General features: G+C 39.1%; 1 protein-coding gene across 3 annotated transcripts in view; it reads left to right on the forward strand.

The window, feature by feature from the left end:
- NT5DC1 (5'-nucleotidase domain containing 1) overlaps positions 1 to 13743 on the forward strand; it is a 135650-nt gene that overhangs the window by 6247 nt on the left and 115660 nt on the right. For 2 of the 3 annotated variants that reach the window (XM_017828974.1, XM_017828982.1), the window contains exons 5-6: positions 993 to 1072; positions 4739 to 4820. In XM_017828974.1, the coding sequence (XP_017684463.1) occupies positions 993 to 1072; positions 4739 to 4820 (162 nt within the window). Of the gene's footprint in view, positions 1 to 992; positions 1073 to 4738; positions 4821 to 11283; positions 12208 to 13743 lie in introns of those variants that run through there. The other variant, XM_017828990.1, reaches the window with a different exon arrangement.

Consider the following 13743-nt stretch of genomic DNA (forward strand, 5'->3'; position numbering starts at 1 on the left):
CAGGTGCAAAGAAAAGAGTGGGTCTGGAAACAAAATTTCTCCCCTTGCAGTTGAAGTTTATTAATTTTGAGATAGGAGTCACTTTGAGGGCACTGTGGTTATGACTGCGTTCTTGCTCTGTGTTTCCTTTCTGTTTTACTTTGGTCTTGGCAGTTGTGAGTAACACACAGAAAATGCTCTGATAAGTTGCCTTTTGTGTATGTAGAGGAGATACTTACCTTGAGATTTTGCTCATATGCTTATTCTAACCTGCAGGTAATCTTTTGCAATAGGGAGGAAGAGAAAGGTTTCTTTTGGTCATGTGGGAAATGTGCCTTTCTTTTTCCTTGAAGCATGTGCTTGATCTCTCTTGTGACTGTTAATCCTCATTTTTCTGGCTTGTTCTTTAATATACCTGAGAGACAGCACAGATAATATCATGAAAAAAAAATCGCTGGTTAAGTCATTTCACTCCTAGGAGAGAGTTGTTGAACGTGACCTTAATCTGGGGAGATATTTGCACTCTCCTCATATCGTTCTGTTTTGGGTACTCATGTAATAATGTGACCATGGCTTTCCTTGGGCTAAGGTGCTGTCTGCAGCATCTGTGCTCAAAGGACATCACTATATGTAAGACCTGTCCAATTGTCTCTTAAACAACTTCTCAAATGCTTTGTCTGTGTTTCCACTGCTAGGGAAACAGATATTTGAGAAGAGTTGAGTGATACTGTCCTGACTCTTAAAACTCAAGGTTCTCCCCTTTTCTTTCATCTTAACTTTTAGAACCTTAAAATGTATTTTTAAAATCTCAGTGCCTTGATATAGGTAAACAACTTTTAGTTGCCAATTTTGAGAACCAGAAGTGGTAATAAAGACTAAAAAAGATTGGGAAACAGATAATGCTCATTACCAGTAAAATCAAAATAAGAGCTTATGTTATTTTGAATGTAGTTGTTATTTGTGATTAAAGCGTATGATTTTTAAAAAGTATATTTTTAAATTATTTTTTCCAGCCAAGTATTATTTGTATGATAATTATTTTGACCTGCCAGGAGCTCTCTTGTGTGCAAGGGTTGTGGACAGCTTAGATCAGGTAAGAACTGGATTGTTTGAAAAATCAAGTAGTGCATTATCTTTTTCTTCTACCACCAACCTTCTTGCATGCATTATTAAATGCATACAAATAATATATTGAATGACATCAAGGTCTTTAGCTTTTTTCTCATATGGAAGTTTTCTTGTTGCACTTAGTGTATTAAAGTTGTCTCTGAAGATAATTGTGAGCTATATGGCATGTTCAAAATAAAAGTACTTCCACCAGAGGGCACAAATAACTAGGATACTAGTAGAAATATACTGTTTCCTCAAGTTTGCCCAGTGATATGCAGAATATAGTTCTTAAAGTCTCCTTTAATTATACTTGATGGTACTCAAATTAAATATGATGTAAGTCTTCTGAATGACATGATTTGCTAATTTGCAAGTCGTTAATAGGTTGAAAACTTCCTTCTATCATTTTTAAGTTTGTTTTTGTCCTAAATATATTGGTCTGTGTACACAGATGTAATTACACCTCTTGGATAGTGTCTTTTTATTTTTTTCTCTGCTAAACAATAAGTTAAATTCTCAATGTGGAAAGTACAATTACTTGAACCTCTTTCAATGGTTTTTGGATAGAATGTCCTAAATTCTGCCTTAGAAGTTTGATGATAAAAGAAGGTTTGAATCTTTAACTTGCAGCTGGAGGTAGGAGAGGGTTCTTCTCATACAGTAACTATACTGGTGACAAAGAGTACTGATGTAATCTTCTGGCTAAAGGTACCAACGTGCTGCAGCCCTGAAAATTTTCAATACTAAACTTTGTGTGCAGAACGAAAGTCAGAGCCATGAGATGAGTAGCTGGGGTCCCTTTGGATATTAACTGATTTGATGCTTTAGCCTTTACTCCAAAATAGCTTGCTGAGTAGATTGCTGCCTGCGTGCTGCATGAAGAGTTAGCTAAAACTACCTTACCAGAGAAGCATGGAGGACAGATGCTCCATAAGACTCTTAATTTTCTCCCTGATTAATCTCCTTCCTCTAAGCTGTTCCTCCTTCTCTAAGCTGTTCACAGCTTAGAAACCTGTCTCAGTTGTAACACCTGTATTGAATTTATTTTATATTTAGTTTAGAATCAGCACAACTCACCTACTTATTGAGAGAGAAAGTAGGTCTTTGTGTGTGTGTTCACATCCAGTTACTAGTTCACAAGCTGGAGCACTGACCCAGGGCCAGTGAAGTCTTCAGCCAGAGAAAATTAAACCTATGCCGTTTCTCCAGAAAACTACCTGATGTGGGTCATGCACTCTCTTTATTAGCTAGCAGTTCTTGTGTATTTTACTGGATGTTGGCCCAGTTTCAATAGGAGGGCTACAGTAATTTCCTGGAAGGTTAGCATCAGCCGGATGAGAAAATGCAAGGCAGGAGGTGGTCAGCCTCTGCAGCCCAGTACTCATGCCTGCAAAATGCTGCATCCTAAGGGTTCGAAACCATCATATTTTTCTCTTCCACATTTCTAAAAGAAAGCAGAGTCTTCTGTTTCCTGTTCTCTGACACTGTTTAGTAAGTGCTATTTCCTTACCTTTTCCAGACAACATTCTAGGGTCAGGCAAGCTTTCTACTGGAAGCAGATGAGAGAAGTACTAAGTTTGGATTCAGAATAGGTTTTGACATGAGTTGGTTGCTGGACTGCCCTGCACTGTTTAAAATATACCTGCTTTTGCTATGTCCAGAGTCAGAACTCTTATGTATTTCCAGACAAAGCAGGGGAGCTTCTTGGTGTTTTTGATGTTCACACTGAAAAGCTATACAAAATATTGCTTTGTCTTGATAGTTCAACTAGTGAAATCACATTTGGTAATCACACCAAAATCATGGTGGACTACATGGGCATGCTTACAGTTTTCACTCTGCTTTTTGGAAATCAGTCAGTTTTCCTCTATGTCTTGTATGCAACGACTGAAGATTTGCAAGGAATTAGTTTGACAGTTATTTTAGTCTTCTCTGAGTTCAAATATTTTGAAGGAAGTGACCGTAACCCTAACCCAGGAAGTAACCCTAACCCACTTTTAAACTACTGTCCATCTGTCCTCAAAACAGCACTCTGAGGAACTGATTTTTTTAAGAGAAGCAAGCAAAAAGACAAAACCCCAAACTAAGGAGTTAATCAGCCACATAGACTATGAGGGGAGTAGACAGTTGAATCTGTCTGTCTTAAGGTTAGTGATAGGCTAGTTCCATTGCCACTAGACAGATGATCCCCAGTATCTCCTGTACACAACCTTGAATAATAAACCTTGGTTAGCAGCTAACCGAAGTCTGACATATGAAACCTTTTCTCTTTATTAGTTCTTTAATGTATTTCTGTGGCAGTTTTCTATAGGAATGGATTAAAAAAAGTCTCAAAGCCACAGCACTGTATCTTTCCTGGTCTTGACCTGTAGAGCTGGTGGATGATAAGCAGACTGCCCTAGTGCTTGTTAGTTGTGCATGAAAGACCTTGTTTGTGTGACTTGCTGGTTGTAAAATTAAGGACAGACTGTTTCTCTGGAAGCCTCCATGGCAGATTAGGCCTGAAATGGAAGTTTGCTTCAGTGTATATAAACTACATGTTTTTGTTTGTTTGTTGATGTTAAGGGTTTATTTGTTGGTTTGTTGTTGTTTGGGGTTTTTTCAGTTTCTGAATGTTTCCTTCTCTAGAAAATGCTTTATTCTTGCAAAATGGGTCATTATTCAGGCATCAGTGAGGTCAATACAGAGAGGGCAGCGGTGCCCTGAAGTCTGGTAACAGTTGCTTTGAAATTTATACTAATGTAGGTGTGGAAATCCTCTAATGGCACTGCAGAGTAACTTTTCATGACGTGTAAACTCAAAGAGGATACCACTGGTGCTGGGCTACTGTGTAACTCTGAGCACCTCTTACAGACTCCGTAGCTAATCCTCTGTAACACTGGATGGCTGCGTAATTGCATCTTTTTAATTCATCTCTCTTAAAATTTGTGGAGTTTGATGGTGCTGTGGGGCTCAACTGGTTGAAAAGCTTTTCCTCTCCCTTGTGAGGTGCTGAAGGGGCAGCTGGCTCTCTGCTCTGCTTGGGAAGCTTTCTAGGAACAGCGAGAGGCTGTTCATAAGCATAGATCACCTTTCCATGTCCTTCTGCCAGAGCTGGGGTTTGGCAGTCTTCAGAGTACAATGCAATGAAGTGCTGCTCAGCTGGGCTTCTGGATGAGTATTTCATATGGTGTTTGGGCTGGGGTTGTTGGCAGAAGGGCATTACCTCTAAATTACAGCAAAGGGATTTGCCATTTCTGAGGATGGAAGGTGATTCGAGTGCCAGGCTGTAGACAAAGTCAGCCGGCTAATTAAGTTCAGTATAGGCACTTCTTTTTCCCAAATGTCAGTGGGATTGCTCATTTTGTAAGCTGCTGTTCTATCTAATGCCCCCCTTTGCTGTAGTGTTTTAGAGTTCCTCACAACTACAAATTGTTTCTCCTTTTCCCTTCCTCTCCCCACTATAACTCTTAATAGGGAGATAACTTGTCTGCAGTTACCCAAAGTTAAGCTGGGTACTACCAGTACAGTCCTGATGTCCTACTGTCTTAAGACTATTTTACTCCATGTGATTTTGTTTATTCATTGGCATTCCTGTCACTGTTTCAGTATGAATACTTGTAATAGCTGATACTTGATATAATGACTAGGTTGCTTTTGACACTTACAGCATGATGGTCAGAAAAAATATGACTTCTGGAAGGACATGGTGGCAGCTATCCAACATAATTATAAAATATCAGCTTTTAAAGGTAAGTGGGTTTGCTGAAGACTCACTGTAATAGCTGAAAATATCACATGCACTTGCCAGAGCAAATACATTTGCAAGTAAGCTATGGGCTACTCAACACAGCATTTACTTTTCAAGTTTACAAATAGTTGTATAGTAGACACATGTTTTCCTGGAATAGAACATCTTTATCATTACTATTTCTATTTCATTTAACTGAAAGTGTTTTGCCATCTTTAATAACATTTGTGATGTGCTATTTAACTCAATTTAGAGGAAAAATGGTTTCTTATCATGATTAGTATGGTGATGTGGACATCCTTGCACTGTATTTTGAATCTGTTCCTTTATGGTCTTTTAATCATATCTAAAATCAGAAATACAATTAGAAATGCATTGGGAAAATTAGGAAAATTCAAGTACTAACTAGAACTTTATGATTTTTCTGTAGCACTCTAGTTTTGACTAGAATTCCTCACATAGTATTCACCTAATAGTGAGATTTTTATTTTGTTATAAATTTCCTAACAGTTGCAGAGAACATTTTTTTTTTTGTAATAGCCTTCCTCCATCTAAGGCCAACCTTATAATACTGTAATATAAATTAGAATTGGAAAACATCTTGGATACCCATCAGCTAGAAATTATTTTCCTTCTTTCAGACATAACTTCAGAGTTTCTGTTAGGCATATAAAATACTAAGTCAATAATAAAGGCTAACCACTGAGTGTACACGCAGTTAATTAAAATTATATTTAACAATTTTTTTTGTAAAACAATTATATTAAGCTCAATTCTGAATTCTGAACTAGTATTAGAATTACCTTGGTTGATGCAACATTTATTAGGCATGAATGTAATTTTAGTTCCTAAAACTTACTTTTTGCTCACCTGAGATGTTCTGCTTGCTGTATTCCTTTTAAATGTAATTGACAAAATTATTTCAGAGATATTTCAAACAAATATAGAAGTTGATTTCAGGATGCATATTGTAAAAGACAGCAAGATATTCTTAAAGTGTTTTGTTAGTTGTTACTGTGTTTCCATTGAAGCATAGACTGGCATCGGTGGTTACGAATTTGCCTGGGATCTCATTCATACAGGAAATAAATGTGTCCTTTGTTTTCTGCTGATATGAAACTAACTGTAAACAGCTCTAATTATTTTTTTAGCATTTTTGTTAATTCTTTTTTCAAATCATGACAGCTCTTTGTTTTAAACGGTGGGGATCATGTAGCATTTGGCAAAAAGAATAATTTTTAAAAGCGTTCTTTGGAAACTAACAAGATCCAAAAAAAGTTAAAGTTTAATTTTGAAATTATACAAATAACAGCTCTGTTTTATTTATATGAAAGTGTCTGTGCGTACATGTGAGTGTTTATGCTTATATTTACCTATAAGGTACCTATTTGTATATGTAAGCCTGGAATCTGCAAACAGATGTGTGATATGACCTAATCCTTTCTAGCTCCTGTCAGAGGCACATGCATAAGAGTGTTAAAAATATGGGAAAGTATAGTGACTGATGGGCACAAGTTTTATTGGATAAAGCTCAATAAAGAAGTGAAACTATGCAGATTATATACACTATTCAAATATTGTAATGTAAGAAAGTGATACACTCTGTCATGCATCACTTTGAAAGGCTTCACAGTGGTTTTATTTTCCATTTAATAGCATGGACCAGTAGATAAAGCACTGAACAAGGAGTTAGAAGAACCAGAGATAATTTCTTCCTGTATCACTTAGCACTGATATTCCCATGGAGCATCTTTTTTTGCTTCAGGCCTCTCTATGAAATGAGGATAACCATACTGATCTTCTATCACAAGCTTCTGCAACAGAGATTTTATTTTTCTCAATCGCATGCCTAACATAACTTCTTGAGGAAATGCCTAAACCTAGCTCCAAGATCTACATACCAGGAAGCCCCACTGTCTTTTATAGCCCAGAGCCTGGCCTGAAAATCACAGGCTTTTGACTTAACTCCATGTTTTGTAGAGGGTTTAACCCCTAGGAGAAAAGCGGTGCTCATTAACACTTAGTCAAGGTAAAATTTCAAAAGCAAACTTACTAAGTGGTCAGTTGAGGAGACACAAAGTTCCCAGCTTGAAATGCCGTCTTAGTGGTGCCATTGTCAGTGACAGAGCAGAACGACTGACCATTTTATTTTTTGAAATCCACTAAGTGTTTGCAATTCACTTTGATTTGTTGTCAGTATGCCCTTGTTTCTCTATGTTCCTTCTCTTTTTCATATGATTTTTTTGATCATAATCAGGTGTTTGATAGATTTTGCTTTTCATTGTCTTAGCTATGGTAATTGCCTTAGATAATTGCCCTATGATATTTTTTTTGGATGGCTCTTTCAGATAGGCATGATTGTGCTGACTCAGCTTGATGAAGTGTATTAACCCACTCTTCTACTTGTAAAGAAGTGAAGAGCTGAGGCTTGCAAAAGGAAACTAAGAGGGTTTCAAAATAATCTTGTGTTATTCAGACATTCCTTTTTGAAAAATAGCTCAAAAAAAAAGAAAATCTATGGAACAATACTGTCAGAAAAGTGTGATGTCAGATAGCAATGAACACAGATATTCATATTTGCAGTGTGGTCATTTCTTACCTAGTAATACCTGCAAGAATGCCCTCTGCAATTGATATCCCAGTTGACTTGAGAACCTGTTTCATAAATCTTTAATTTATTACTGGAATGTTTTGCAACTGTAAGGTGATTACTGTTACCTTGTATGTGTTTTATTTAGAGCATGTTCCATAGACATTAGTAAAGAGCAGTTTTAAAGGAAATGTCTTGGGGCAATGTGTTTTGTACTAGTAAGATATGTGGACTGAGGTCCTCAACATGTTATGGAGACAAAGTTTGCTCTTCAGAGGACTGATGAGAGCTTGAAGTACTGTAGAATTATTTCCTCCTGAAAAATTTCAGATTTGATGATTTTTTTTGACAGAAAAATCAATAGCTTCTTTTAGGCAAATGTTGCCTCATAAAACTTCTTAAAGCAGATTCTTTTAAATTTCTTATCTTAAAGGCTACTTTTTCTCTCCTGCATAGTTGTCTTTCCCTATAATTTTCCTGACACTTCTGAAAACTGTAGCATCTGTGGTTATATAGTTAAAATTATGTATTTGTAATATTTTCAATCCATTCATAAGATTTATTTCATTTGGGAAGTAAAAAGATCTTGACTGATATAGCAGCAGACTTCATAAATTGTGCATAAGAAGGCTTGATGGGATACACATATTTTTGATCACAAATTTATGGTCTTGGCAGAAGGTAATGAATCTAGATGTCTGTGATATGTGTGTTTTATCTTTTATATGCAACTTCAAATATGGAAAACAAAAAACAAAGGTGCCTTTCTGGCCAGAATGAAAGAATCCTCAAAAAATTCTGCAAAACATTGGTAATTCCTAATGTTGATATAGCAGTGATTGCTTGTCTTAATTGTGAAAACTGTAGCAAAGAAGCGAGTAAACTTATTGCACTTCTTTGCTGTGCTTTCCAGCTAAATACAGAAGGGATTGTTTGGTTGCTTCATGTTTTTGACAACTTAAGGCTTCAGGAATTTCAATACTTCTTTGGAAGTCATTTTTGTACTATTACAGGCTCTTATGTCTTCATTTTAATCTCATGTTGGATTTTCTTTCCTCTACTGCCCATGATCCAGAAGAGATGAGGTTTCTGGAAGGGCTTTATCTTTAGGTAGATTGCTGATCTTCATGTGGAGAAAATATTAAACTCAAACTGAAAAGTCTTCACAGAATCTGCCATGTTGGAAGGGACCCACAAGGATCATGGAGTCCAACTCCTGGCCCTGCACAGGACCATCCCCAAGACCATGTGCCTGAGAGAATTGTCCAAATGCTTCTTGAACACTGTGAGGCTTGGTGCTGTAACCACTTCCCTGGGGAGCTTGTTCCAGTGCCCAAACAGCCTCTGGGTAAAGAACCCTTTTCTAATATTCAACCTAAACCTCCCCTAACACAACTTCAGGCCATACCCTCCGGTCCTGTCACTGATCACCACAGAGAAGAGATCTTACAGACCTTCTCAAGGAACCCTCTAAATTGAGAATACAAATCTAAAATCAAAGTATAAGTTCTGCTTGTGCCACAATTTGCTGTGTAGTCTCTAGCTTTTCAGTTTTAAGAATTGCTATCTTAATGACGCAACATCTGAGCAATTATGAAAATACTTAAAAAGAACGGGCATATGGTACCAAACTGTAGACTTATTTGAAATCCTATGTGTTCAAGGAACAAAGATATTAAAGGACAAAACCTGATTTAAAGTGGATGGATGATAAGGGTTAGTAAACTGTGCTTTTAAGAATATTGTCTGGGCCCAGTTACCTGTTAGTCAATTGGAATCACAGGACAGTAATGTAATGATGAGCTCTAAACATCTCCCAGCAATTTTAAACATGTTCATTGGCATATGTTTCATATGTAAAGTAATTAACCAGAAACCTCACAACTACTAAGTCGTATTTTCCAGCTGCTGTACCCCGTCCCTCTATTTGTTTCTGAAACAAAAGTTCCACATTGGTTGAATGTATGGGCAGTAACACATGCTCTGTTAAAATACTGGAAAGGGCTGTTGAATTAATGTGAGTGACTGTACAGGAAAACATTTTTAGTGCAAAAAACAGATTATTCTTAAGAGATCTGTAATTAATATTTGGCCTAAAACATTAAGCTAGAAAAGTGGGAATAGACTATTCAGACTCGAGTGTCTGGAGCTTTATTTTGGCTTGAAAGAAAAGTGTTGCATGGTTGCAATTTATAAACTGTGATACTGTTCTTTGTATTATTACCACAAAAACATTTGTGTGTAGTGTTTATAAAAGTAGGACTAATTTGCTTGCCTACGCCCCCTTGACTGCTAAAATAAGTAGATGTCATGTTGCATTCTTTATTCAAGCATTTATTTTACTAAAGTATAGCCTAAACCACAGTCTTCCTTATCCGGCAGCACTTAATAAGAGGAGAAAAAAAAATTCTTCAAGTTACTTTTTTGGTAGGTTTTTAGAATTTCCAAAACATTACATAGCTTTGCTAATGACGGATCAAGCAAAAGTTATCTTAACTTTTTTTATTAATCCCAGCATATTATCAAGTACTTAGGAAATTGCTGATTTCAAATGTACACAACATAACAAGCTTTAAGTTCTGCTTTCGTGGAGAAATAGTAATATCACAAAATTTTTAAACACAGGCCTACATACTGTTAGTGCAGGTGATTAAAAGCTTCTGTTTAAAAAAAACAAAGCTAACTATAGTAGTTTTAAGAGTTCATAAGGTTTTGATGTATATGATACTTTTAAAGCACATGAATGGTAATTGGTAATTGGAAGAAATGTGCGACCAAATTATAATGGTTTCATAATTTATAAACTAACTTACTTTATGCCATATACTCTTTATGAAGTACCATAACACATTAATGAACTGTCTAATGTTTATGAGACATGAATGTATGTAGATATGGTAAATATGGTTATGTCTGCTGACTGATTACTGCCATCGTCTGATAAATTTACCAAATAAGTAAAATATATTCCCCACACTATTGTTTTTTAAAGGAATTAACAGTTCAGGGAAATTCAGGGCAAGGATTATCTCCAATTTTGAAGTGGTAAATCTGCTTTGATTTTGTATGTGTCTGCATGCTTGTGAAGATATGTTCTTAATATTTGGATTTTGTGAGAGTTATTTTACAGTACTCTGAATATTCTATTTTTACAGAATATTAGGAGATATAAAAATATTGAACTAGTTTGTTGCAGCAATGTTTATCAAAGAAAGCTAAGTGGATTTCAGGGTTTCAATCTGGTTGTTTTTTCGTATTGTGAAAGTCTTAGATCTCCAGTAATATGTAATAATTTGTAAATCTACCTTTCCCCGAGGTACTTATTCATTAATAAGAACAGTGTAACTAAATGAAAACTGTGACATGATGTGCACTGTATTAGAGTTGTTATTCTTGAGTCTCATTTGATAGCTTAAAGATGAAGCTGGCCACAGAATGTTCCTGAAGTATATTATTCAGCTGTTGTGATGACTGCAGTGTATTTGAGACCATTTACTTTGAATAAAATACCTTCAGTTAATTCAAGTGTAGTGAAGTATGATCTAGAATCCTTTATGTGTTATGAGAAGTGATAGTTACAAATTCTGATTTTCCTTTTAAAAGAAAAGAAAAAAGAGAGGCTAGTGCATTATATTAATTCATAAAATTTTAATGTTGCATTTAGTCAGACAATTGATCATCATTTGAAACAAATTTTTATGACAAATGTCTAAAAACATACAATATTATTCTACCAGGTTTGAACCACTCTCCACCTCCTCACTGCCTCCTCTATTACTGTTGCAACATTGAAGTTGCAACAAAGTGCTAATGATAAATCAAATCGGCACCCAGTTACAATGGTCTGAAGGAGTGTGTGTCAGGACAGGCTAAGTGGTATGTTTTTAGATATGAGCAAACAGGAAACCTGAGAAAGAAGAGTGAACATAGTCAGAGGAGTAGAGACCATTGGATTCTGAATTGGGCAGTTGGAGCCATACTTGGTCGTTCTCCATGAGATCAATGACAGCACTGCCAGAAGCTTGGTCAAGGTATCCTTTCTTGTACTCATCATAGGTGTACATGATGGGGGAACCATTTTTGTAGAGTGCGACCCAAACGTTTGTTCCCTTTGCATGTACATGGTAGGAGAAATAGTACAGTCCAGGGGTCCTGCAGGTGAAGATTCCTGTTCTGGGGTCATAGTGTTGCTGCCTATTGTACAAGATTTTATCAAATTTGATGGGGACTGTTGCCGCAGGGTAGGCTTTTGAGAGGATGACACTGAAAGCAGACACTGGCATCCCTGTAAGAGCTTGGTTCACTCCTCCCTTTATGAAAGATATTCCTGATAGCTCCCGAGACTCTCCTGCTTTAACGTAGCCTTCAGGCATCTGTGGGATTACAGCTTGGCCGGGGGGACCGGGAGGCCCTGGGGGGCCTGGCAAGCCAGGCTCACCAGTGCTGCCTTTAGGCCCAGGGGGTCCAGGTGGTCCCATGGGTCCGCTTAAGCCTTTCGTGGAAATACCTGCTGGGCCTGGCAGTCCTGGTGCTCCTGGCTCACCCTTAGCACCAGGGGTTCCTGGAAGACCAGGGGGGCCAATGGGACCTCTGATCCCAGGTATTCCTGAAGGCCCTCTGGGGCCTGGTTCTCCATTGATCCCTGGCACTCCCTTGGCTCCTTGTGGACCCATTGGACCAGGCAATCCAGGTAGCCCGGCATGGCCAATGTCACCTTTTGGACCTGGGAGACCTGGCTGTCCCTTAGGACCAGCAAGACCCTGCTCACCTGGATATCCTGGTTTTCCCTCTGCTCCTGGTAAGCCTCGTTCCCCCTTGGCCCCTGGGAATCCTGGGAGGCCTGCAGGGCCCATGTCACCTTTGGGCCCAGGGAGGCCATTCTCACCGGGCAAACCTTTGAGTCCATGAGGGCCCATGTTCCCTGGTGGCCCAGCTGGCCCTGGTTCTCCTGGCACACCAGCTGGGCCCTGGTCTCCTTTAAGTCCTGGAAGGCCAGGAGGACCTTCAGGCCCTCTGTGTCCCTTCATCCCTGGTAATCCTGGCTTTCCAAAACCTGGAAGACCTGGGGATCCAGGCAAGCCTGCAGGTCCAGGATGTCCCTTGGCTCCAGGGATGCCTGCTGCTCCTGGTGGTCCCATTGGCCCAGGCTTGCCAATGCCAGCTTCTCCAGGTTCACCTGGGAGACCCTGGGGACCAGGGAGACCAGCCGCCCCGGGTGCACCTGGAAAACCTCGGTCACCTTTCAGACCTGGCTGACCTGGAAGACCATTTTCACCAGGCTTCCCTACTCCAGTAGGACCAGGGGGGCCCCGGGGTCCCTGTGGGCCAGGAAGACCCCTGCTACCTGGGCGGCCTGGAATGCCAAATCCATTTTCTCCCTTTTGTCCGTTTATACCAGGGATACCGGGCTCTCCCTTCTCACCAGGGAGGCCCCTCGGCCCCTGAGCACCTGGAGGGCCTTGTGGTCCTGGCTTGCCAGGAACAGACAGTCCTGCGGGGCCGGGAGTGCCAGGGGGTCCTTGTGGTCCTCTTGCTCCTGGGAGTCCAACAGGTCCAGGTTCTCCTTTCTCACCGTTTAGTCCTCTGTCTCCTTGCTTTCCTGGTAGACCTGGCACACCTGGCTTTCCGACTGCAGAGAATCCAGGTGGTCCTGGGGGACCAGGGGGGCCTTGGGGACCCGGACTTCCAAACCCTGGCTTTCCTGCAGGACCTGGTTGTCCTCTTGGTCCAACAGGGCCTGGGGGACCAGGGGGTCCTTGTTCCCCCCTTACCTGCACACCTGTGAGAGAGAGGAAAGCAGATCAAGCAGGACATCTATAACATATTTGCAGGCATGGAGCACTGTGGCGAAATGCGTGAAAGGTTAACTTGAACTTTGTAGAAGTTGAGTTTTCAACCAACTGTGTTGGTCACTGAGAACCTGACATTCAGAGGAAAAGTGTTTCAGAGCTCTTACAAGTAACGACTGCCAATTTGTTGGAAATGTGAGTTACAAAGCCTCTAGAATTTTTTTTATTTTTTTATTTTTTAGCTTAAATACATTCAGGGTAAATAGAGAGCTTAAAAAATGCTGTGCAAGTAGATGCAAACTATTAAGTAAGGGAAAAAAAAACCAACCAGGGAACAGGTATAGCGGGTCACCAGACTTTTGTCATCATGAATGAAACCACGGAAAGCTTTCTGTTGCAGGTGTAGCAGCTTTTCTGAAATTACTTAGTGCTACATTTAAGTAGTGAGATTTTTGTCCTTCTCTGCCCCCTACTTCCAAAAGTGGGCTATGATTCTAGTTCTTTTGTAAATATGTAATGTTGTATTTTCAAATACTGTCTGAAAA

The sequence above is a fragment of the Lepidothrix coronata genome, unplaced genomic scaffold (assembly GCF_001604755.1).
Source record: "Lepidothrix coronata isolate B3197 unplaced genomic scaffold, Lepidothrix_coronata-1.0 Scaffold5, whole genome shotgun sequence".
Classification (NCBI taxonomy): domain Eukaryota; kingdom Metazoa; phylum Chordata; class Aves; order Passeriformes; family Pipridae; genus Lepidothrix; species Lepidothrix coronata.